This window comes from Patiria miniata, unplaced genomic scaffold (genome assembly GCF_015706575.1).
Source record: "Patiria miniata isolate m_02_andy unplaced genomic scaffold, ASM1570657v1 HiC_scaffold_16, whole genome shotgun sequence".
Lineage (NCBI taxonomy): Eukaryota > Metazoa > Echinodermata > Asteroidea > Valvatida > Asterinidae > Patiria > Patiria miniata.
The window spans coordinates 152,810-180,503 of NW_024037054.1; the positions used below are offsets into that span (position 1 = coordinate 152,810).

Below are 27,694 nucleotides of genomic sequence, written 5' to 3' on the forward strand. Positions count from 1 at the left end.
TTGCAAAATCAAAAACTCACCCCTGGGTAGCCTTTATTTAGTCAAGTCCCACGCGCCTATACCCGGACCATCCGGACACGTTTGCACCCCGGATGCTGGCACGTAAAGCGGCGAAGCCGCGAGGGCCTTTACTATCTCGTAGAACTAATCATTTATTCACGTAATATAAATGAAGCAATATAAACCAATCATCTAACGGTGGTTTGCGGTTACCAGCAACAGCACGCGCGCCATGGCGCGCGTACTGTCTGGCGCCAGACGACGGCTAATTTACGTTAGTAATTCTGCATTTCCATTGGTCAATTCACAACGGGTAATGCATTATGCATTACGCAACGCGCACACAAGCATTCATTTGCACACAAATACCGCGCCGTGGAAATAGTACTTTGGTTGCCAATGGTATAGTACTTTGGTTGCTACGGGTATAGTACTTTTGGCCGTGCACAGAAAGATAGCAAAATTAGAAAGTAACATGTGACTCGCTCTCGGCCAATCAAGACACAGAATCTGTGGGTGAGGTGTTATAATCTGAATTACTACACCTCATAAATATTCATGATCAAATTGGAGCGCGTCATTGGCCGATTCTGTCGCGCGTCCGGGAAGTAAAAATGATACGCGCCCAGAATGACATCATCCCGGTGAGTATCCAGCTCACTGCCGTGCGGTAGGTTTTTTTCTGGTAGCACAAAAAATTCCCTCTGGAACCCGCCTCGTAGACATTTATTCTATGACATGTAATCTTTATGGAACCAGTCTGTTGTTGAAATCCCTCGCGTCGGGAGGTATAGTCAAGCTGACCTACACCTCGGGACCAGTAATTCCCACCACTTCCCCTCAAACCATGCTGTATCTGTATACATGTACTAACAACAGGCAAAAGATCTGCTGGTTGTCAATACAAGCAACACAATATTGCCTTAAAGCAACCATGCAGCAGTGCAACATAAATGAGTAACTGGGAAAACATCATCGGAATAGCATGGCGAATATCAAGGTGCAACAAGCTTCGAAGCCCGCCTCATCAGGGAGGCTAGGCTGAAACGACAGCAACGAAAATCTCGTCAGCTAAATGCTTTCCCACGTGTCCATCCAACACCCACCCCCAGATCTCCACCCCAGATCTAGTGTGTCCACATAGTGACCGCAGCTTCCTGGCTAGAATTGGACTTATTAGCCATCAACGAACACACAACACCAACTACATGTAGTATGGAGATGTTGGCCGTCATCTTCGAGATTCGAAGGACGAACTACATATAAATTCTACAGGCCTTCGCTCGTATCCCCCGCCCTGCAAACAGGACGCTGGGATACGCTGACGAGCTTCACAGAATCTTGTGAAGGAAGTGGCCTATGACCTATGTATGAAGCATCTGGCTGCAGCTAGCTGTTCAAGACCGCAGTTAGGCAATGTGCGCAAATGCTATCCGAAAACTTCCCATAGAAATGCACACGTTCCATACCGGATGTGATTTCTGTTGCATTGCGGACCATGTGGACACAATTTGAGCGTCGCATAATGCAATCCGACCGTTCGTAATTCGAAATGGAGCCTGAGCAAGTGACGGGAATTGTAAATTTACAACACAGATAAGTTTTACAGAATTTCCTACATTATTACGCTTTTCAACGAAAAAAAAATATCTCAAAACTGGAATAAAAGAGTAATGAATCAGTCTTCAACGGCTGTTTCAAACCTTGCAGAGTCATGACCGTGATGACGCGCAGGTCACAGGTCACGCAAAATCCAACCAATTAGAGCGTGAATTCATCAGAGTATCCCAGCGTCCTGTTTGCAGGGCGGGGGGGGGGGGGGGGGGTACGAGCGAACTACAGGCCCTGTATTCGCAACCTCGGTCCCAGGTAGTCGAGCAGAACGCTCCCAACACTACCCGCTCTCTGCACCCTGGTATTGGATTATTTGCATATCCAACATTTTTGGTTACGTATGCAAATGAGGAATAGTCTGAAATTATTCAGAATAACATATCTGCCGTAAATATCAGTGTGAAATGGCCATGGTTTTCAAATGACTATAATTATGATTGTGTGCACTTTATCAATTAAAGATGTGCTTAGAGATTTAATATGCTTATTTAAGTATTTAAAGAGTTAATCATAAATTTCATTTTTTTGCAAATGTGATAAACGTAAATGACAGATATACATGTATATGTCGTATTTAAATTAATAAGAAAATTAATAGTATGTATTTAAATGTTCCTCGGTTATTTAATGGGCGCCCGCAGTATATACTACCCTAACATGTTTACTCGTTAGGAGTTAAAAAGAAGCCTTTTTCGATGTTAAAATCTGTTCTTAAGGGGGAAGACGGTTACAGTCAGGGATTTAAATTCATTTACATGTATCTGGGTCAGGCCAGCAGGTGAGAGATAATCAACTTTAATTCACAGCTTAATCCTCTTGGGCCCGAACCCTCCGAAACATTTTCCTTTGTAGGCCTATTAAACTTTGTATAGACTTAGAATGAACAAGTGGAATGTGCTGACCCACTATAAATTGGGTAGACATTCCCATGCCGAGTCTTCTGTTAGCCATACCACCACGGGCAGGCGGAACGCTGACATCACTGAAGAACCAGCTCTTGTATATTCAAGTCAAGCTACCTGGAGTGGACCCTTTTGGGGCGTGGCCGTTTCTTCCACGCCTTGGCTCTTCACCGTACTCAAGACTCAAGCTCTTCAACACAGTATACTATACAAATATTGAGTGGCGCGGCTCAGAGTGAAATGGGAGGAATATTATCGCAATGTAAAATCTGGACTTTTCCATTTCACGAGGCGAAGCCGAGTGAACTGGAAAAGTCCAGATTTTACTGAGCGATAATATTCCTCCCATTTCACAATTTAAAGCCACTCAATATTTGTTTTATATAACTGATGGGAAATGTATTTCTCTCTTCCAAACCACCCCTTCACGAAAATGTTTGAACCCCACTCCGTAGCGCTGGCAATCTTTGGAACAATACGCGCTACGCGCACTCGCTGAACGCGCACACCAGCATGCTTTGCACACAACCTCGTCCCCAGGGTGTCGAGCAGTACGCGCCCACCACTACCTCCTCTCTCACCCTGGTATTGGATCATTTGCATGTGCAAGATTTTTGCACACGTATGCAAATGAGGAACAGTCTGGTGCCTGGATACGCGTTACACATTAGCGTTTGTTTTTGTATGCGGTGTCTGGGGTAAAAACAGAGTCAATTCGTAGCAGCGCGAGCACGGCGTGAGTTACGAAAACACGATTTTTGAAATCAAACTGCTACGATCTTATCGAGACAACATGCAGTATCATATTTCATATTAATATGAGCAAATTGGAAAGGAAATTAGTATTTTCGAGAAGGCGTGGACGAATGATCGCGAAAACACGTACTGCACGTTGTGAATATATAGCACCAAGTACACGATAAAAATCCATTACTAGCCAATTGCGGTATCCAATCAGGATACAGGAAGAAAGTTTCCTATCCAGGGTTTACTATTGGAAACACGGTTGGAAATAAAATAAGCACTGGGGACGAGGTTGGCTTTGCACAGCACCGCGTCCTGGAACGATCCTAACTGTTCAATAGTATACAAATATTGAGTGGCTCAGCGTGGAATGGGAGGAATATTATCGCAAGGTAAAATCTGGACTTTTCTATTTCACGAGGCGAAGCCGAGTGAACTGGAAAAGTCCAGATTTTACCGAGCGATAATATTCCTCCCATTTCACAATTTAAAGCCACTCAATATTCGTTTTATATAACTGACATATAGATCCTTGTCATTTGATATATTTGAACTTTTTTTCAATACAAAACTGGAGGAAAATGTATTTCTCTCTTCCAAACCACCCTTTCACGAAAATGTTTGAACCCAACGCTGTAGCGCTGGCTCTTTGGAACAACACGCGCTACGCGCAACGCTGAACGCGCACACCAGCATGCATTTGCACACAAATACCGCGTCATGATCCTAACTGTTGAATAGTATTTCCCATCCCCCATGGGCGGATAGTACTTTTTGAGCCGCGGCATGAATGGGAGCAATAACGAATGCCACGTGATGTGAGTTCCACCAATCAAATGACAAGGATCTGTATGTCGGTTATATAATATTATACAAATACAACACGATTTGAGGGTGGGTTTTTGTAAATTACTGGTCCCGAAATGTAGGTCAGCTTGACTACCTCCCGACGCGAAGCGGAGGGCTGACCTACACCGAGGGACCAGTAATTCCAACTACTTCCCAGAAATAAACCATGCTGTATTTGTTTACTACATATACAGCTCATAAATATTTAGTAGCCTCACTGCCTTTTTGAGTGGCCTCACTGCCTTGTCGATAACGGCCTTCGTAGATTTTTGAATCTTTTTAAGTACAACTTCTACAAGATATTCAAGTTCTTCGTCAGTCAATGAAGTAGTCTGGTGCCAACACTCTTTAATGTGTCTTTACTGCAGTACAACAACAGACTACATGTTCTACGAGGCGGGTTCCAGAGGGAACTTTTTTTTTTACTCTGCAGATTTCCACATACACCACAGTGCGACTATACTCATCTTTTGAGGAGTGCACTCTATGGAAGCATAGAGCAAGGACCCAAGGAGTTCGTACTCCAAGACTTCAAAAGTAAAATGATGGTCGCCGCGCTCGAAAGCTACAATAGAAAGCACCTGGCGCCAGCTTGCTCAGTATCACTACGCTAATCTCGACACAATACAGATCCGCGCTCACTAATGCCAAAAAAAGGAGTTTGCATGGCTTCGTAGACAGTACCATGGTAAATACGCATGCGCAGTTGTCATACATCGCTAAAAATGAATGATTTTGAAGTGTTTGTTCGGAGTTGGCTAATACTGGCTAACAATGTGGTCAACATCACTGAAACAATCATTTCATGAAGAACAAAATGCTCTGTACCTTTAGTGTGAAAACTTGTGAAATTTTCCAAAAAAACACATTTCATCAATGATACATTGCCAATTAAAATGTCTGAAAATACATGAAAACTTATCTGAAAGAAATCCAATTTATCTCCAAATTACAGGGACAGATAACGCTTTTTAAGCACCAACAACTGCACATTGCTAACTTGAGTTCATAACTCACATCTAACAACTGCGCAGTTGTAAAAACCTATCTTGTCGTAAAATATATTTTTCAAAAAAGAGCAGCGACGTGACATGACTTATTATGCAGCATATAGGGAGGTTGTTAGTTACCAACTAAAAAGGCGGCGACGATCATCGTGTTCAAAGGCCGCTGGCATTCACGCTTTGAATGGTCGAGGCTTGCGGTCACAGTGCTGTAGCTATAGACATTCCCGAGGGATTGGTATGTTATGGTCAAAATGTAAATCGCCCAAGAGTTCTGACTCCTTGGGCCCTTGCTCTATGATGGAAGGAAGGAAGGAATTTTTGTACTACCAGAAAAAACTACCGCACGGTAGTTTTTTCTGGTAGTGAAATCTTTACGGAACCAGTCTGTTGTTGTAGTTCCCCTCCACTCCCGGCAGCAGTCAGAGTTCCTTTCCTACGACCAGGCATCAGCTGATCAGTAGACCACCTTAACCAGCCTCGACTCCATATGGGCGCGTGCGCGTTCCTTGCGCAAGGCATGATGGGAAACAAAATGGCGCAGCGAGATCTCGTACCCATGGAAACGAGGTAGCACCTTAACTCACTGCTTACGTATGCTCCATATGGGATCTCTTCCTGGATTCAAATGACATTAATCAATCTTGGGAAGGATTCATGGACATTGTGATTGCTGTGGACATTGTGATTGCTGCTATTCGTGATGCTCTTCCCAGGAAATCAAGGAAGCGGAGAAATTGCCCCTGGGTCAGTGCCGACAAGCTTACAGCATCACGTGGTTTGTTTATCCAAAAGTCTGTCCCACAAAAAAAAATCGTGCAATGTGTTTGAATAATTCAATCACCTCAGTGGATAAATTAATCACAGAAATGTACATGTATAGGGATGCCTTTTTCAAAAGAAAATAAGACACAATCAGGCTTTATTAAATATCACAAAGACATCTTTAATTTGTCTCAATACGCGAGAACAATACACCAAATGACAAAATCCATTACCCAACTGAAAAACACACAACTAATTCTCGAGCAAGGACCAGTTACATGTCCTCTGGAATCCCAGATCTTCCCATTCACTATTCACTTGCACCGTCAGAGATTCCAAGCTTTTTGGGGGTCATGCAAAAGACAAGTTCAGTAAAGACACCTTCACTTCCAGTTTATTGCATTCATTTTGTTCATTTGTAGCAATTTTAAATGAACACCATCCGTTCAGGCAATCATTTCAGTGGATAAATTATTCACAGAAAGCTACATGTGCATGGCTGCCTACTTCAAAAGAAAATAAAAGACAAGATTATGTCATCATGTCACGGTAAAGGGTCTACATAATTAATGCAGTAAATGCAATAAACATATTACTTAAGCAATAAACACAATCTGACTGAATGTCAATCCATCCTTATACAAGCCGTCCTATGGTAAACAACTGACAATCAATCCAAGATACACATACGTCATATTGTAACTGTCTCACTCCGACAAAACATCAAAATAGCAAGGCGTACAATCTACATTAAAGTTGAAACAATAAACAAGGAAATACAAAAGTTTGATTTTCTAGTATCTATTTGTCAATCTAATAGAAGTATAAACTCATTTCAACTTCATATGTTTACTAATATGGGCAAAGCAATAGATCATGTTACATGTCATGTCTTTTGATGAACGAGCTTTTAATATACATGTTAACTGAATTCCTCAAGGACCAATTAGATCACCGTGTCTTTTTTCCTAATAACAAGTACAAAGATCAGTAATCAAATTGTAAAAAAAATGTTTAACTGTTGAAGCTGCGAATGCTCAACTCTTCAGGAAAACAATGAAATACATTTTTAACCAATGAAACAACTCCGTTGGCAGCCAAACGTAATTAAAGCATTTGTTTTGTCTGTTGATGAAACAAGGTTAAAATTTGGTTCTGTGTATTTTAAAATAATTTAGTATTTGATTATTTGAACTTGAATTCAACTGAACATTCAAATATTCGAAACAAGCAAATCAAGTTTTAAAGGCGCCTTCATATACATATACAAAATGTACATTAACTGTGAGCACCAGTCGGAATCAAAAGGGCTGCCATTCTGATTTTGCGTGCACCTGTCGAAAACTGAAAATGAGCTCAATAAAATATTAAGATCATGTATGTTTGAATAGATTTTTCATTCTAGTTGATATCAGCTGATATTTCATTCTTCACAGAAACTCTCAAATCATGGTTCTAATTAAGTAACTGTTTACAATAATGAGGCATTGACAATCAATAAAACCACGCAACTTTAACTATATTATAGGTTTTCCCGGCGAATTTCCGAATTTTTCTAATCAGTTTCATTATCTGGTCCAATTGCGGTTTCTTTTTCATTTGGGGTTCATTCAATTTCATTTTTAGGCAGCCAAGATTTTGCTGCGAATGTTCGTTTTCGTTTTCGAGCAGCCTATTTCGTCTTGGTGCATTCAAGACTTAACTTGTAGCAGTCTTAAATTAAGTCTTTGCAACCTTTTGACGGTTGACGCATTCAAATTAGCAAACATCAGTGCGCTTATAACGTATAACCATGCTTTTCGTTTCTTATTCGTTTATGGGCAATCGCTTTCATCGTTTGGTCATTTAAATTAGTAAGATTTTTTAATCAATTTTTTTCCCTATTTTTCTCCGAGGCTCATTCCCCCCCAAAAAATCTTGATGACTGTAAAAATTTACAATGTTACAAATCAACTGATATGAGGGAAACAAGATGCAACGGAATAATGAATTGAAAGGGACTAAGATAATTTCTTTTTCACTGTTGATCTTTTCTACTCGTTTAAACGTTTGATCAAGGGGCTTTTTTACGTTGACGATTTCTTGACGTGTAAGACATCGAGACACGTATGTTTGGCAATGGTTGTACCGTCGGGAACACTTCTCTTGCGTTATTTCTTAAATGTTTTCTTGCGTATGTCTGACCGAACACTTACCATATTCACAGGGCCCATGCAAATATTTCAATGCAAACCTTGAAATTACATCTTTGTGTCACATTTAACCTTATTTGCAAGTTTTATTTTCCATTTTGATGGGTGTTTTTGGTGCCTTCTCCGTTTTTATGCTAATGCAAAGTTTCCTTTTCATTAGAAAATACGGCTATTTCAGCAAAAAAAGTTGCTAGAATTTTGGATATTTTGCTGTCATAAATTTCTTTAATTTGGTGATTATATGATGTGTCAGTACATGGCAGTAAGCCAATTACCAACCCTTTCCCACAAATGTTTTCAATTAGCAAATTTTGGATGAATAATTTGAAAGAAAAACCCTAAACTGAACAGTGTCTTCCTGAAATGACATCACAGTTACAGCATTAGTCCGGAAAAACATGGAAACTTTTAAATGTTTAAAGAAGTGGACATTTGCAATAAGATTAACCCAAAAAGTGTTGTCAAATGTGTAGTTTTCTAACATTTCACAGAGTTGCGTAAAAAGAATTCATGAGAAAAATTCCTTGCACATACCCTTTAATTAAGAAAGAAAGTCAATCTACGGTTTGAAGTCATCAAATATGATTTACGCCAAGGAATACGGACACGTATGAAGTCTTAAAAGATGTTTGACAAAATGTAAAACATGTTTGCCCATTAATGAAAACGAATGCCCGATCAGTCCCTTACTAATGGTTTAGACGAAATTGAATGAACAACGCGATACTTTTAATATGAATGCATCTTTGATAGGGACGAGTGAAGCTAAAAGGCGATAGAATGCTCGGATAGTGAAATTGTAGGATTCTTTTTGATTGTCGAATGCCGATCTGCACGATCTTTCAATTTCAATCTAAATCGAATAAGCCAGGCGTTAAATTGAATGAAAACTTGGTGAAATTGGCCGGGAAAACCTATATTAAAATAATGTTAAGGTTGTTTATTTTATTCTTGAGACCAATCACATTTTCAAATCTTGAAATTGGGAACATGCTACATGTATTCGGATATTCAGTGGGTGATTGAATATTGGCATATATTTAGCACAACCCCATTAGATCTAAAAAATTAAGAGTCACATATGAGAACTATTTGATTAAAATGAGGAATTTACAGATTGTATGCAACAACGTAAATGCAGGATGTAACCTGCAAAATGAACAGGCAACCTTAGCACCACCGAAAAAGTTGCTCAGTCATGGCATGTGAGCAAGAACCACTGGGTTAACATTTAACAATCAACCCCAACTCTAACAGTGGAATCATTGCTATGGACAGTCATAAAATAAGCAGCTCTGTTTTTACATAATTTACAATGCTGACAAAGTCATTGACCTCGGCATGGACTGGAAGGTAACAATTTAAACACCGTGGAGTTTAATCTGAGATTCCTTGGCCAATTCACAAGACACAAGGAATTCCTTGACTTTATTTCTCTGGTCTCCTTGCAGCTGGATAACATCTCCAAAATCTTGTTCCGTTTTGTGCACATTCCCATTACAGTTGAAAAACTAAAGGACCAAAAGAATAGTATTTTTATTAAAATGTATTTAAAAAATGTAAAATGTACCCCGTTAGTGTATGCAAATGCATTCCAAGTCTACAGTAACGTTTAGACTAGATGCAGAACAATAACTTGTTTGTTGTCTCTGATATGAACATTTCAAGAAACAGTTGGAACAGTTCATGTCAGTCCATCTTGAAGAAAACAAAATCTTAGAACACGTACACTATATAAATGCACTTTAAAGGGAATATACATGTACATCATTTGCTTTTGCTGTAATTTTCAGACATGGATGGATTAGGGGGTTAGTATTTTACAGCAAATATTGTTTAACTGACCTGTTTAAAGTTGTGTTCATAGATGCTGGAAAAAAACCTAGAAAAAAATGTTGTTCTTGTAGCCTGGTTTCCTGAACGTACTTCATATGAAACAGAGCAATTTATAGACGTCAGGGAATTGTCAGGTCAGGAACCAGACTAGCTGGCTTGCAACGTTCACGGATATGTAACCGATTGCAAACAAAATGTGGAATCACTGAATTCGGTAAGCTGGGGTGGTACTTGAAAAAAGTCAGGGTTTTTTTCCAACGATGGTCGCCTGACCATCCTTGGAAATTGATATAAAACTATCCCTTTTCTTCAAAATGGCAGCACACCAGGTGCCATGATTTCACAGGATGCTTGAGACTATTATTCAGTTCAGGTCAAGAAAGGAATTTTATTACAATTTGGCAGTTTTGTTTTTCAATGTTTGCAAATGTTGTTTATTACCTTTAAACTCCGTCTATTATAAAAGCTAAGGAAGTGTGTTCAAGTTTAGTGTAGTGAACAGTCTGTGTAACATTGGCATTTTCAATGTACAACTTCAACTGATGGAGGCCTTGTTTAGTTGTTTGTAATCGTGATAAGAAACTTTGTGTGTACCAGAAAGGAGTCACGAATAGAGACTGAACTTGGCTCTGCCCTGGAGAATTGATACCAGTCACAATAAATAGTTGATGAACATGACCATGTGTGTTTATAACTAATATAGGTGTCGGTAATAAACAGTGGTTGACCTTGGAAGTATGCAAGGCCAAAGCCCACACTGTTCATTAAAGGCCTTTTCACACTGTCCAAAATCTCCGGGTTGAAACCGGTTCCAACCCCAAGAATTTTTTCAACCCCTTTCCCACTTCTAAAATTTTAACCCAGTTCTGACCCGGGTAGCGTGCTCTAGCCGGATCGAAATCAACCCTGGGAGGGACCAGGGTTGAAAATCTCAACCCGGATCGAAATCGCATTTTTCGGCCTGAACCGTGTCGAAAATGATAGTGTGAACCGCCCCGAGTTGAGTCACTCGCTGCCGATCCGTGTTGAGTTGAGGCCGACATTCTACCGAACATCTGACAAGCCGTGCATATTTCCCTCCACCGTCATCGCCATCACAAACAAAGATCAGAAAACAATCGCTCCTTAATTATCATCCAATAATGTATTGGAGTATGGAGCATCCTTTACTGAGTCTGGGCTTGTATTAGGTCCGCAAAATGTACCCCCAAAAAAGTAAATTTCCAACGTTACATACAACGAATCATCTAACGAAATGACCTGAGCCATTTTAGAAATACATGTTTTGCACACAGCTGCACTGGTGTCATAAGTGGAAATCAGACTCCCATGAAAATCGGATTCCTTTACTCTCTTATTGGTCAAGCCCTCTCATATGACAGGTCCTTCTCCTAATTATCATACTTAGGCATGTGCAATACTATCAATGAGTCTGTATTTCACAGAGTAGTAAATTCACGCTGCTCACCGGCCTGTCCGTTAGCCTCCTCGTGCGTGCAGCCGCGTGCGTCCCAATGCATTATGGGATTGAGAAAATCATCACAGCGCCTCATGCCGAATTCGATCCGTGTTGAGAATTTGTAGTGTGAATACACAGGGGCCGTAGCCGGATTGTACATAACACGGTTCACGTAGCGCCCGTTCCCGTAAAGAACAGTGTGAACGTTGCGTCTCTCCGATCCGTGTCGAAAACAACTCGGGCTGAACCGGGTTGGATTCGGGTTGGTTTCAACACGGTTCGAAACACAGATAGTGTGAAAAGGCCTTTAGATCCAATTCAATGAATATGTACAAACCTTTTTCATTTTCTTGACAATGCGATGCTGTGAATAAATGGGAGAGATACCCTCGACTATCGTGATCATCTTACGGCCATTTCGCTGTTGACATCTGAAAAATATTTGAACATTTTTTTAAAGTGAAGACAACACCAACAACAACAAACATTTGTTCTTTTCAATGTAAGGCAAAGATCAACTAAGAAGATTTATGAATAATCATAATTTCATTCATATGAGAGCCAATCACTTCCCTTGAGGTGATTCTTATTTCCATTTCAATCAGTGTGAAACTACTTATTCATGTTTTCATCGTGTGTGACAAGTCGCAGACATCAAATTAAAAAAACAGCGTTGCTGTTGAAACCCCTCAGCCAGAGTCAAGTTATCATCCGGAAACCATTAACCTTTAACTCAACATGGTGACCTTGACCTTTGACCACAGAACCAATCCCAACATGCCTGTACCCATGGGCAACCCCCTACCTAAGTTAGACAGCAAAATCTCATTTCCAACTGAAGTTATCATCCGGAAACCATTTACCTTTAACTCACCATGGTGACCTTGACCTTTGACCCCAAAACCAATCCCAACTTGCCTGTTCCCAAAGGCAACCCCATACCTAAGTTAGACACCAAAATCTCATTTCTAAGTCAAGTTATCATTCGGAAACCATTTACCTTTAACTCACCACGGTGGCCTTGACCTTTGACCCCCAAACCAATCCCAACTTGCTTACTCCCAAGGGCAACCCCCTTCCAAAGTTAGACACCAAAATCTCATTTCTAACTCAAGTTATCATCTGAAAACCATTTACCTTTAATCACTACGGTGACCTTGACCTTTGACCCCAAAACCAATCCCAACATGCCTGTACCCATGGGCAACCCCCTACCTAAGTTAGACAGCAAAATCTCATTTCCAATTGAAGTTATCATCCGGAAACCATTTACCTTTAACTCACCATGGTGACCTTGACCTTTGACCTTTTGACCTCAAAACCAATCCCAACTTGCCTACTCCTAAGGGCAACCCCCTACCGAAGTTACAATCCCAAACAACATTTCTAACTCAAGTTATCATCCGGAAACTAAGCTGCCCGGACGAACGGACGGACGTTCCAGCCAGACGGAATTGTGGGGTGATAGCATTGTGTTCCCATTATCCCTTTTTCTAAAGATTCTCTTCTGGGGTGATGTTTTTCTATTGTGAAAATAGTGGGGTGATGTGTCCTGAAAGGAACATCACCCCACAAGGGTGGTATGGTCAGAACGGACACTCCAGCCGGGCGGACATACGGACGGACGCCGTAGGCGATGACAATACCCCTCGAGCCTTTCGGCCGAGGGGTAAAAAAGGTTGAAACAAATTATGCTATTACAACAATGCTATTAATTGAGAACTTGTGAACACAATTCTCTCAATGGCAAATATCTGTTTTCTGCTAAAGCTGAAAATCATTGGCTCAAGGTATCTGCATCTCACACATTCAGCTTTGCCTCCCCCCCCCCCCCCAAAAAAACCCATAGCTTCCATTTTAGAAGGAAAATTTCAAATCCCATGTGGTTTGAACATATGCAATTTTAAAGTTGTCAAAAAAACAAAAAAAAACACAAAAGCAGAATGTGCTTTATGAAGCACAAATACCAGTTGGTTGTTGGAAGATTGTAACTGACTACTTGTGGACGAAATCAGCTGGAAAAAAGTAGCAAAAGAACCATTTCGAATGTTTTTCATAAAATGACCCCTAGTCCACTACAGCGACCACTGGTGAACTTTGATCCAACTCTACAAGCAGCCATAGTGGGGTTCTCAACTGAGGTACAAAATAACCACTGGTGACTCAAACGGTGACCACCTGAGATAAGATTCGAGCCATGGAAGATCCTGTCCAAATTTCATTGAAATGGGCCACAGCGCTTGGCATATAAAGCATTTATAGGGCCAAACAAAAAAATACTTTTGGTTCGGGTCTCCCGCCTGACCCTATTTTTGAAAGCGATAAAATGCGACCCCACACAATTTCATTGGTCTATTGAAAAACAAATATTACGATACTGACTTCCGATCAAAATTGATCAAAATCGTTGACCGCCAAAACAATTTATAGGCATTTATCAGTAAGTAATTTTTTTCTTTCTGGTATTATCCGAAAGAAAACATCATGGTCTAACTTCAGTGAGTTTTGCGTGTACTCTAAAAATACGTACGTTGTCATGTAATCGTCATTGCAATGCAGTCCAAAAAGTCTATAATGTTCCTCCGTATGTGTGCGTGCATCATGCATGTTCTGTGCAAGCTGTTTAAAGCAGAGTGGTATTGCATGCCAGGGGAAATCCCCACGGCAATGTCTGTGCCCACCAAGCAATTCTATTGGTTGACCGAGAGTTACACGGCCACACAGACTTTCGAGCCTAGGGACAGCCGCCATGCATCTGGAAACCGATTTTCGATGAAATTTTGTTTGAAACAGTGGAAGAAATCACGGAAGCAAAGTGTTCTAATGATTTCTTTTTTTACACTAAACGCTTTTAGGTTGCTAGAAGCAGGGATGTGATTGGTCTGTGACAAAAAAAACAGCAAATTGTATGCATGAAGTGCAAACTCCGGCAAGCGTGAAGCCATTACGGCATGGAGTCCGGGGCCCGCTTAAGGGCCCCGAAAAATTTTTGATTTAAGATGCTCTGTGGTGCAATCTGAGGCAATTACTGGGCACTTTCCTCTGAAATTCTGAAGCAGAATTTGTTTTAATTTTATGAAGAATTTTCCTTTATTTGTTAAAATGTACTCTTGTTCTAATTAAGTTTTTTCTGTACTCAAAGTTGAGAACCATGCTGTTCTCCCCAGGATTTTTTTAAAACCTGTGGGGGAATTTTTGTTGTGATACAACAACCTGCGAAGCCACGGCGTGGGTCCGGGGCCCGCTTAAGGGCCCCAAAAAATTTTGAACTTTAGAAGCTTTCTGGTGCATTTTAGAGCATTTCAGAGGAGATCTTGTAATATTTTTGTAAAAAAAAATCAAAATTGTAAACTTAAATCACTTCTGCTTCCGATAACACGCCTTTCAAAATAGCATCGGTAGTATTGTTGGAAAAAAATTATTTCACCATTTCTATATTTGTAGTAAAGCAAGGAATCGTTTACATTTCATGTATTTTGTGCCTGGATTATTCTCATTTGCGCCACAAAAATTATCAAGACTAGCCATCAAAAGTGATTAAAACTTGCCTCACCTAATTAAAAATATATTTGAGGTGGGTCATTCCACAATTATGCTTAACGTACATCACGGCCGCTAGCGCCGCAAACATTCAGTCTGGCCGGTCGTACATCGCGCTGTACACACGGCCGGCCCGGCGCAGTATCAGTGTGCATTGCTGCACTGTGTACGGCCCATCCCATGTGGCCGAAAATTCTGCAGGACTGCAGAAACACGCTACGATGTTTCTCCACAGGTTCGAATTTTGCAATCTCGTCATTTCAATGGAAAACACATACACAGAAAATGAAGATCACATTCTGCGAATTAATTTGCAGAAATCCTCTTTTTCCATCGATGGTTGTTTGGTATTTTTACTATTTTTACGATCCAACTTCGGCCGACTACGCACGGAAAACGAACCTGTGAGTACTGAGTACTTGCAGTAGTCACTGGTTCCAGTCCTTCATCATAGTATGGATTCTGTTAGCACGCGAAGGGTACCAGTGTACCATGCTGCACTCGTCTGCACACCTGACCAGCGCAACACGTGCATCTCAAGTACCGACACAGGAACTAGACCTACATAACCACAACCTCGGCCCCGAGCGAAAAATCACATAATCGCACTAATGGCAACGCATGGTCTTCAACTTCATTCTCACATTGGGTGTTCAATATGTGCGTGCAGCATACATATCGATCAACGAAGTTTATGTCCGTAAGTAAATTTCGGATATTTCGGCAAGCAAAACTCATTATGAATAATTAATTAGCACATTCTACCCCCCCCCCCCCCCTATTTTCTCAACGGATTCACACGATTCACGTTGGTGGACTTTTGAGGCCCAAAAAAACGGATTTCCGGAAAAAAACGGAGAAATCACATCCCTGTAGAAGCAAGTCTTTGTTGACATTGCATCAGCAAATAGAAAAATTCATTATGCGATATTCCACCAATGGCCACGTGTGTTGTAGACTTCACATTGGATCGGACGCCGCACCGTCTTTCATGGCTTTCGTTCGGCCTTCGTGCACGTGCACACAAGACTGCAATTTGCTCTAGACATTGGAGAATGTGAACATTTTCCAAAAAACAAAAAGGAAATTTCTTCCAAGATGGAAATCTCAAAATGACACTCAGAAAATCCTTTGTGAAAAACCATGGAGAAGTTGACTACGATTTTTCAAATGATATCGCCGCAAGAGGCCAACCTGACGAACCACGGAGAAGCACAAGCGTAGAGTACGTCAACATGACAGTGGTTGAACCATGTTCCTTGCTCTATGGTTGAACTTATGAACTTCTTACGATAAAAAAGGTCTCAAAAATCATCCTAAAACACTTAGATTGTGGACCACTCAAACGTGTATCGTTCCTCACATGTATTGGCTCCAGAGAAAAAATTAAAGAAATAAAATAAAATGTCATGCCGAACCAAAGGTATATTTTTGTTTGGCCTAGGTATTCATAAGATGAATTTGTGTCAGGGTGATGTAAATCAATATTAGGTTTTGCCCTTCACCGACGTATAAACATTGAATACTCAGAGTGTGTAACCTCCCAAGTGAAAGTTGGGGGGGGGGGGGGGAAAGGACAAAACCTAATGTTGAGTATACATCCCCCTGACGCAAATTCATCTGATGAATAGTTTAATTGTGGTACCTGCTGCTACATGTACATCAGATACGAACCAGCCAACCGATCCCACAAGCTCGGTAGTTGAGTGGTAAGACGTCTGCACTAGAAAGCAGTAGGTCATGGGTTTGAATCCCACCCAAGTGATTTTTTCCAACTTTCACTCAGGAGGTAACACACTAGGGAGGTATACAGTGTTTATACGTCAGTTAAGGGCAAAACCTAATATTCATTTTAAAGGTAGGGCTGATCATTATTTTGTCATTTGTGCTTTTTTTTTTTTTGATGCAACAAAAGTGCTCAAAATCAAAGACGGGTGCTGAACAACTAACCTAATGAACTTTCAGCTCAGTGAATGCTGTATATTCCGAGAATTTTCTAGAATCTCGGCTCCAATTCGTAAGTTGCCGAGTCATGTTTTAAATTGCTTTTTTTTTTATTTTGATGGATTCAGGATACCTCCATTTTGAGCTATTGGGGGACTTTGATGGATTCAGGATCTCAACAGTTTAACTCTTTTGCAATGTTTGTGGTCAAGTAAATACTGCTGGCACTAGCCCTGCCAAGTCTGTCACATACTGTACAAACATGTACACACATGTACTGGGTGGACTTGCATGTAGGGTCACATGCTGGAGGAAAGATACAAATTATGCGCGAAAACGTGACGAACGCAATACCGTTTACGCGTAAAGAGCACCATGTGCATCGCTAATAATTATGTGTGCGCATCGCGTAAATACTCGGTGCTCATTTCTAGCTTCGCGCGCGTTGAGCTAGGTCACGTGCTGGAGGAAAGCTCCATTACTTTACGTTAATTTGTTGCGTGCCTAAGAGAGACAACCAAAATGGCGGAGATTTATCGCACAGTGAATGGGACGCATGTGGACGCGCTGCCGATTTACGGGCTGAAACACGCGCTAATGTCTTTCACACAAATTTTGTGCGCAAGACGTATTCACTTCTGTACTCCATGCTGGGGTCGCCATGCATTGGTGTATTTTGATGGATCCTATGCAACAACACACATCATAATTTTCATGCGAGCGTGGTATACTGAATCCGTCAAAATCCACCAGAAATTTAGGTGATGGATTTTGAAGACTCTATGGAAAAACATGCTGTATTTTTTTTTATGCCACCATGGTATCCTGAATCCGCCAGAATCCATCAAGACTTTTGCCGGTGGATTCTGGTGGATTCAGGATACCTCCAGTATCTACACTGGGGGATTCTGATGGATTCAGGATACCAGCATTTTTTGCATGACAAAATTGGTGGATTTTGGCGGATTCAGGATACTTTCTAGTAAAAGAGCCCCAGGAGTTAGGGTTAATGGATTCGCCGAATTACAAACCAACTACTGATGGAAATTTCCAGAAATGTGTCACTTGATGCATCTTTGGAAATGGCCTTCTTGTATTGTTTTCTTCAAAATGAGAGAATGCCAGAACAACTTCACTGATTATTTATTCAATTAAAATATGAACACTTGCTTGCATAAATCCACCAGATTTGTTGCATAAATTTATAGTGCCACATACCTCACATGAATTAAATTCATTGTGCCATCTTCACTGTTGTCCTGAAAGTCGTCAGCAGCTTGAGAAAAAAAAGAATGGAGACAATCAAAATGTGCTTGCCAAACATTCTGTGCAAGTAAGCACATTAGATGCCTTTAATTCGATCCCATACATGCAAATGCAAGGCAATTTGTATTGAGGCCCAGCTGGATATCACAGGATCAGTCGTGCATCCTTCTGACAATAACGCAAAAATACGCAATGAAGAATATTTACTTTATCCAATAAATGGTGCGTTGTTTTAAACTGACTACTGACAATGACTGAGGAACAGGCTTCTCCAGAGAATGTGTGATCATTATCTCTAGACTGGTTCCAACCCCCAGTCATTCAGTATAATCATCTGTGTGGGCAGGGACCAGGTAATGTCTAGACTGGTTCGTGACTTCATCCACTGTTGTTTGTACTGGGCAGGAACAAGTCGTCGTGTGACAAGGAAAAGGACGTTAGCAGGCCAGGCAGGCAAAAAGCACCTTTGGAGATAACCAAGTTGAAAGTTTTTGTGCTGCCATTTCATGATTAACAAGTCAGGTGTGTTTACAAACACAAATGCCCCGCAACCGTGACTGTTCCCATGACATAACACCACTCTTTTAACATCAACTTACATGTACCTTGGCCACATGGAATGTTCATTGACAGCATTAGTGTCTTCTGTAGGTTTTATATGAATTAATCCCTAATCCCTATGATCTCAGAATAAATACAAGATTTCGATTGTTTTAGCCACTGTGACCTTGACCCTTGACCTTTTGGCCCCACATGCAAAAGGCTTCTTAGGATTACCAAGGACAATCCACAAACCAAATTTGAAGTTCATATGTAAAGTATTTCTCAAGTTATCGCGCTGACAAAATTTCTATTGTTTCAGCCACTGTGACCTTGACCCTTGACCTTTCGGCCCCAAATGCAATAGGCCTCTTAGGATTACCAAGAACAATACACAGACCAAATTTGAAGTTCATATGTAAAGTATTTCTCAAGTTATCGCGCTGACAAAATTTCTATTGTTTCAGCCACTGTGACCTTGACCCTTGACCTTTCGGCCCCAAATGCAATAGGCTTCTTAGGATTACCAAGAACAATACACAAACCAAATTTGAAATTCATATGTAAAGTATTTCTCAAGTTATCGCGCTGACAAAATTTCTTTTGTTTTAGCCACTGTGACCTTGACCCTTGACCTTTCGGCCCAATATGCAATAGGCTTCTTAGGATTGCCAAGGACAATCCACAAACCAAATTTGAAGTTCATATGTAAAGTATATCTCAAGTTATCACGCTGACAAAATTTCTTTTGTTTTAGCCACTGTGACCTTGACCCTTGACCTTTCGGCCCCAAATGCAAAAGGCTTCTCAGGATTGCCAAGGACAATCCACAAACCAAATTTGAAGTTCATATGTAAAGTATTTCTCAAGTTATCGCGCTGACAAAATTTCTATTGTTTCAGCCACTGTGACCTTGACCCTTGACCTTTCGGCCCCAAATGCAATAGGCCTCTTAGGATTACCAAGAACAATACACAGACCAAATTTGAAGTTCATATGTTAAGTATTTCTCAAGTTATCGTGCTGACAAGATTTGTCCGGACACACACACCCACACACCCACCCACCCACACACACACCCACACACCCACCCACCCACGGAAGGACAAGGCGGAAACAGTATGCCCCTTCGGCTTCGCCGCGGGGCATAAAAATCACGTAAGGTTAAAATTTTGACTGATGACATTCATTAATAATTAAAATAATATTGTGCATTTTTATGTCAAAATATAAATTGTGAAGTTAATTCAATTTTTATGCTAACGACCTTTTACCGGGAACTTCCCAAGCCTTAAACGTACGCTTAAGCAGCATGTTAAATCCTTACGTCCTTTGGCCGGGAACAAAATTGGCTTTGCTTACCCACTTGAGTGGGACGTTATCACGCTTCGAACATCTGTTGTTACATTAGTATTACACGTTAACGTCCTTTTGCCGGGCACAAATAATGAAAATCCTCCTTCCGTCTTTTGTTTACTGTTAATTACATCAGAATGACGTAGCCTCTTGAAACAATATGTATATCAAATGAAAGATATTTCCAAGCTCTATCGATTATCCGAAAAATCTGAATTTGACCTTTTGACCCATTTTTCGCCCTTACGATCTTCTTCCAGGCACCCGACGAAGTCTAGATTTTATCATAAGGCCGAAAAAAAACAACTTCTGCTTCCGAATCATGCCTTTCAAAAATAGGGTCGGTCGGTCAGAATTTTTTTTTTTGCCAATTTTTTGTATGCAGATTGAATGGGGTATTCAATTATATGTGAAGTTTTAGCCTGAACTATTTCCATTGCACTACGAAAGCTATACACAAAATGGCCACAAAAAGTGAATAAAATCTACCTTAATTATTGTCAATATATTTACGCTCGATAATTCGTAAAAAATCATGGAAAATTCAAGTCGTTCGCACCATATGCACAACGCTAGTCAAGACGGGAAGCTGGCCAAAACTCCGAAGTGTGTGATGCACTGTGCCAACCGACCTCCTTTTTACGGTCGAAAATTTCGGGAAACACGCTGCACTGTATCACGTCAAATACGAGTAGTGCGATCTCAAAATGAACTCTTGAACACGGAAAATACATACACAGACAAGCTAGATCAATTCTGTTAATTATCTTGCAAAAATGTTCTTTCTCCATCGGTGTTTTCTTGGGATTTTTACGATGTCGAATCCGACCAGTTAACAGTGCACGTGCCTGCAATGCATAGCCATGCTAGCGCTATCGATCGCATAGCCATGACAGACTGGTTACCGCATTTTCATCATGTCTTTTAAATTGGCCCCTGCGCGGTGCAGCGGGAACCAGTCGTCGGCGCATTGAGCTAGGTTTACGCACGTGATTATAATCACCGTGACATAGAATTGCGAAGTAGTTATAATTGCGAAGTGAATTTGTAAAAATAACGGAGGTTTCTTTGGAAAAAATAGCGAATGTAATTAAAAAAACAAATAAATACAAACATTTTTTTGACGCAAAAGGGTTGTTGAGAGGTATTTTGTGAAGACAGAAAAGACAACAGGTTTTTATTTTTATTCATTCAATCATTATTTATTTTTATTTTTTTGGAATTGCCGATAAATTTTTTAGGGTTGCAGCCTAAAAATAGGGTCGGTCTGGTAACCGGAAGCAGAAGTATTATTTTTTTGGCCTAATGGTAAGTGCAGCACTCATTTCACACTTGAAAGATGCCAAATACTACATGTATCAGTTTACAAGCTTCAGGATCACATCAGCACTGGGGCTCCAGGTCATGCATGCATGACATGTTTTCTACTATTCAAACAAACAGGGAATCAATTGTAGTACTGAATTGGGCGGGGGAGCGTTGATTTTGCAAAATTATATATTTCCATTTTGCCAGGTTTTTTTTCAGCCATATTTTTTGTTGAAACATTTGAAAGCAACGTAGGATCCTTTGATTAATGACAGAACCCTTGCTCAAAGTGAAGATGGGACTGAGATCTAATGCCCAGTGAAATTTATCTCCACAGCACACAGCGGCGGGAAACCAGTCCACCGTACACCATGCGTGACGCAAGTGCGTTCACCACAACGAAGGGAACTTGCTGATCGCGTAAAAAAAACCAGTTAGTTTTCCTTCTAAATAAGTATTAAGCAGATGAAAAAGTGCAGACGACAGAAATATTATAAGCGTTTGTAAAATCATCTGGCCGTCAAAATAGGGTTGGTCGGGTAACCGGAAGCAGAAACATTTTTTGTCTCATCAATGTGAAAAAAAAAGATATATACAAAAGCGGTAACACATTTTAGTTTGACGCCCACAAGTTTTTGAGAAGTGTTTTTTTTTTCCACGGGCGCGACTCAACTCTCATTGTAATTTCTGTTTCAAATCGAGCACATTTTTTTCGTCTGTGTGATAAATGTTGCCTTGTACATGTAATTTGGGCAGAAGAATTGAAAATTTTACCGAATTTCACTCAATTACTTTTGCAACACTCCATGAGAGTTTTCAAATCGCGTGTGCGTATTGCGTGCACGCAGCATGGATGCGCTGGCCGCACAGTGTACGAACTCCGTTAACAATGAAAGCAGTCTATAACCATGACACTAACGTTATTTTCAAGTATAAATGGAAAGGATAAATCTCCCATCTTGAAAACCGTATTCTTAGTCGGCAAGGTAATTCCAGCTTGGAAAGTAGGCCTATGTATCCAGACGCCACTTCAGCGGTTGTGTACAAAGTCTACGGAGAGTCAAGAAAATGTTAGGCCTATATGGTAAGCAGGGGTATTTTCGACCGGGGAGGGGGGGGGGGGGGTGTTATCCCTTACTCCTTTAGCAGTCCTACTTACTAACTTAGTAGTCTGAGTAACTTGGACCCAACTTATCGCCTTTTTAACATTCGGACATGGTCTGGCAATAGTGGGGTCCAAGCTAAACCGCGTATGCCGAGCGACTCAACGCTCACATTGACCCCAAAACCCGACACTGCCCAACAAAAACATCAGATTTCACCCGAAAACGGCTTCCAAATTACTAGATACGCCACCTGAGATACAAGTAGACATCGATGGCTTAGATGGTGGTACTGAAGTTTACTTATGATCCAGATGAAAAGTGAAATTTCCCGTTCAATTCCGAGAGTTCCCCTCGCGATCGTGAACACGTTAAATTTCCGACTCGAGTTTGAAAACGCGATGTGGCGTGCCCAGCGTTCTTCAATGGTCCGCGTATCCTGAGTGCGATTCCGTTACCGAGGGCGATGCATCGATTAGGCCAAAAAAACGAATAGTTCTGCTTCCGATTACATGCCTTTCAAAAATAGGGTCGGTCGGTCAGAATTTTTTTTTTTGCCAATTTTTTGTATGCAGATTGAATGGGGTATTCAATTATATGCGAAGTTTTAGCCTGAACTATTTCCATTGCACTACGAAAGCTGTACACATAATGGCCACAAAAAGTGAATAAAACCTACCTTAATTATTGTCAATATATTTACGTTCGATAATTCGTAAAAAAAATTGTGGAAAATTCAGGTCGTTCGCACCATATGCACAACGCTAGTCAAGAAGTAGCCTTGACCAAGGCGTTGCGGGCTTATCGATTCGCCGATAAAAAAAAAATCGCCGATAACAAAATCCCTAATCAACTTGGCAAGGCATAATTGAGTGCACATATCGATGCCCGTACGCTGCTAGTGAGAAAGTAACTTGTACCATACAGCAAGGCTATGCTTGTACATGTACATGTACGTACGCACGTACATCACACACGTACTCGTACAACAGCCATGCACACACAGTACATGTACATGTACATGTACAAGTACATGTACATGTACATGTACATGCATGAGCTAGTCCGCGTAACCCAACGCCTTGATGGTTTTGAGTTGACCCAGCAAAACCTATTACGGTAATGAGGTACCACCCCCGCGTATATACTGAATTCTCATTGGTCAGCCCGCGATAGGCTAACAAACACGTCGCCTCGCGAAGAAACGCTGCAATGGCGGCCCGTTGCTGTGGGTGAAAGTCGTTCAGTCCCAGTCTGTCCGAAGCAGTATTGAAGGCTCCAACGAATTCTGCAGGTAATGCTGTCATTAGACGATCGTTGCCCACTCAAATGGATTCATTACACGAGCCGAAAAACTCGAATCAATGTCAAATTGTTGAAAAAGTGACGAACATTTTGCTCTCGCTAAAATGACATGGAAGACGCCATGATGACTAATGCATTATGCATGCCGCGCGACGTCACATGATTCTTGTGAAGCTTACGATTGGTCAGCTTAAAAATGAATTAATCATACTATTGGGAAGGTTGTTTCATGTGATTGGTCCAAGACGAACCTACATAATCATCACGGCATACCCGCATACCTGAAGCCCGCCCATTTTTTTCCAAAACTGGACGAAAAAGTAAAGAAAGACATTAAACCCGGAAGTTGCAGACCCAACAAGGCGGTCGTTCGACAGGCCACGCGGCGCGTATATCCCCCACACGTACGTACGTACACCCACACGCAGAACATAGTAGGCCTACATTTACTGCCTTATTACACCATGCGTACAGTCCGTACTCACGTGTGTGTGCTTGCTGGTTGTGTTAGTACCGAACCGTTCGTACGGACAAGGGTCGGTGGTACACGCACGGACAAGGGTCGGTGGTACACGCACGTAACCGCGTTGATTGTGGGTGCTAGGGCCCGATTATCTCCCTTCGACAAAAAGCCGAGAGACCGCATTGAACAAGGCTAGTCAAGAAGGGGAGCTGGCCAAAACTCCGACATGTGTGATGCACTGTACATGTACATGTGACTGCGGCCAACGGGTCGAACATTTCGGGAAACACGCTGCATTGTATCACTCCAAATACGAGTAGTGCGATCTCAAAATGATCCTTGAACACGGAAAATACATACACAGACAAGCTAGATCAAATCTGTGAATTAACTTGCAAAAATGTTCTTTCTCCATCGGTGTTTTTCTTGGGATTTTTACGATGTCGAATCCGACCAGTTGACAGAGCGCGTACCTGCGCCTGTATAGCCATGCTAGTGCTATCGATCGCTTAGCCGTGCACAGACTAGTTACCGCATTTTCATCATTGGCCCCTGCCCGGCGCGGCGGGAACCAGTCGTCGCCGCGCCGCATTGCGCTTATTACGCACGTGATTATAGACATCGAATTGCGAAGTAGTTGAATCGCGAAGCGAATTTGTAAAAATAACGGAGGTTTCTTTTGAAAAAATAGCGAATGTAAGTAAGAAAACAATAAATACAAGTATTTTTTGATGCAAAAGGGTTGTTGAGAGGTATTTTGTGAAGACAGACAAGACATAAGGTTTTTATTTTTATTTATTCAATCATTTTTTAAATTTTTTTTTTGGAATTGCCGATAAAATTTTTAGGGTCGCAGCCTAAAAATAGGGTCGGTCGGGTAACCGGAAGCAGAACTATTCTTTTTTTTGGCCTTATGATAATGAGTCGACTGGATCTCGTTTGTAAACACGAGTGCATTTCGAACGATGATAGTGAGTCGGGAACTAGGGCAGCTATCAGCGGAAACCAGTTCAAGCTAGTTCCCGACTCCCTAGTATAGTATCATCCTTCAATTTTTCGTGAAATTTCATGTTAAAATTTTGATACGCAAACGTGTGCGAACGAATCTGGAAATTTCACAAAAAATAGACATCTGAAAAAGGCAGCACTTTCTGATTAGCTATAAAGAGGGCGAGTATGCTTCTAAAGCAAAAATAAACTACGGAAAAAATTCCATACTGGATCACCACTTAACTTACCTGCTGCCAAACACATCAATTTTCACCACACCTTGTGATTTCACCCAAGAGGAATCCAGGAAGCGTCGGCAAATACGAAAACAATTTAGGGAAAATGTGTTTTCAGAGCATATTTTGGATGCACGCGTCGTGCAGAACTAAGTTGAAGCAGCCGGTCAAAACTGATTGAAGTGTCTGGAAAACAGCGGTACATTATACGCATGACATCGACAACCATCATGACCATGACAATGCATGAGCCGGCCAATGATAGTGCAATACGTCATTATGAATATTTATTTTCTCATGAATATTTAGTTTATTTCAACGGATAGGGGGCCTACTTCAAATACGTCCAAAGATTGATCATTGGCATTGCAACAGCAATCGTGCACGGCCTAGCGGTTAAAAGTCTCGTGTTTCAAGTCAGTGTCCGCGGTTCGAATCACGATGAAGTAATTGACTGATTAATAAATAGGAATAAAGGAAAGGAGAGGTTGAGAGTAGAGGGCACAATTGCAGAATACCCCGCCACTCGATCTATCCACCTCGTAGCCGGCTACGAGGTCACGGTTGGTTGACCTCAATAAACATTGTCAGCGCTACTTGTATGTACTATGCGTCATGCTCCATTGCACTCCCACTTCGTAACCGCGTAGCCGCCAACAGGCTAGTTGGTTTGGACTTAGAATTTTTTCAGCAACTCCCATTCCTTTTGTGTTGCTCCATTCTCAAGCATATTCAAGGGGACTCCCACTCCGTATCCGCGTAGCCACCAACAGGGTGGTTGGTTTGGAATTTTTTTCAGCAACTCCCATTCCTTTTGTGTTGCTTTGTTCTCAAATAATGGACCCCCCACTCAGTATCCGCGTAGCTGGCATGGACTTGAATTGTTTTTTTCCAGTGATTCCAACCTCGTAAGTCGTAGCCAGAGAATTTTAGGGGTGTATTTCCGAGTGGCGGGGTATTCTGCAATTACTCCGAGTAGAGGAGGGAAAGAGGAGGAAATTACCATAAAAATGATAAAGGATGCAACTTTTGGCGCTTGAAAATTAATTGAAAAAAGTGGTGATCCAGTAAGGAAATTTTAAAGGCAGTGTATATTTTGCCGGAGACGGCAAACCTTTAGTAAACGTTAGTTTGCCGGATATGCACTGAACATGCGCAGTTACTGTTTTTTTGTACTTAAACATTTTCCGGTGACAAGTTTTAGTCTGGCTCCATGCCAAAATTATCGTTGTTACCTCATATTCACAAGATGGGATTCAGACCATTTTATAATTTCGGACTTTATTTCCCTTTTAAAAAAAATCATCCAGAGCCACTAATCTGAAAAAGAAAATGTAATACTCTGCAAAAAATGTTTGAGAAAAAAAACTTTAAAATGTGGTGCGGTCGGAATCGAACGCGAGTCATACCGCTTACTAGAGCCTTTGCTTAACCAGGCATTACACCAAACGTGCTACACAACTTATGGTGGGAATTTAATACATCTTATAATTCAGCCCTATTTTAAAGAGTACAGCGCCCTCTGTTGATATGGATTGCTGCCGGCAAACCTTTAGTAATCGTTAGTTTGCCGTCATTACCTCCGGCAAAATATCCACTATCAATTTTAAACTACAAACATTAACTAAGCGGAGTAGGCCTAAGCCTAAATGTGAAAATCAAAATTTGAAAAAGTTCTAGGGTGTGTTTTTTGTTCATGTTCCAAGTGTGGCCTTTATTTACGGAGGTAGTCCAGTAAATTGGCCACATTTATGGGGCTACGGATCGAGTTGACCCGAGTTGACCGGCACCTGCCAAAACACATCTGGCGAAGTGCGATACTGTTAACAATTTTCTTACCCGACGTCTTCTTCAGGTTTTCGATACTCATCTCAACAGCCATGTTGACCTCTTTCTTTGATTAAACGATTTATGAAATAATTCGGCAGTGAAACAAATGTGGGGGATTGATGACGGTGGATATTTTTAAGGCTTAATATGAATGCAATGTCTACCGCCGCTAGCTCGAAATAAATTATTATGCGCAATGAACGGAAGTGAGAGGTATTGTGGGAATCGAATATTTGCTGTAATTTTGAAGGGCGCCCACTTTTGACGAGGTGAGCAAGTGCTCTTGTCATTTTTAATCATAGATCCGGGTACCAGTACAGTATACGAGCTTATCATCCTGCACTTCAGGGTCTGTAGAAATGAACGGTCCCAACTCTAAACCAGTCTTGGAACTTGGAAAGTGGGTCTATTTTGCAATGGAGTAAAACAGGGATCATTTTCAAAATGG

The 27,694-nt window shown here is 41.1% G+C and overlaps 1 protein-coding gene across 1 annotated transcript; it reads right to left on the reverse strand.

Annotated features, from left to right (window-relative positions):
• Positions 1-8,901: 8,901 nt before the first annotated feature.
• LOC119722602 (eukaryotic translation initiation factor 1-like) lies at positions 8,902-27,465 on the reverse strand. Its single transcript, XM_038192788.1, has 4 exons — positions 27,256-27,465; positions 18,068-18,125; positions 11,703-11,796; positions 8,902-9,581 (listed from the first exon to the last, which is right to left on the reverse strand). The coding sequence occupies exons 1-4, from the start codon at positions 27,296-27,298 to the stop codon at positions 9,432-9,434; spliced, it is 345 nt and encodes a 114-aa protein (XP_038048716.1). The 5' UTR covers positions 27,299-27,465; the 3' UTR covers positions 8,902-9,431.
• Between the last annotated feature and the right edge of the window lie 229 nt (positions 27,466-27,694).

Excerpts from the sequence above, each read along its gene's own strand:
- LOC119722602 (XM_038192788.1), bottom strand. The coding sequence starts at position 27,298 with ATGGCTGTTGAGATGAGTATCGAAAACCTGAAGAAGACGTCGG. Across the intron at positions 18,126-27,255 it reads AAACCTGAAGAAGACGTCGG|CTGCTGACGACTTTCAGGAC; the intron begins GTAAGAAAATTG and ends TTTTTTCTCAAG. Across the intron at positions 11,797-18,067 it reads ATGAATTTAATTCATGTGAG|ATGTCAACAGCGAAATGGCC; the intron begins GTATGTGGCACT and ends AATATTTTTCAG.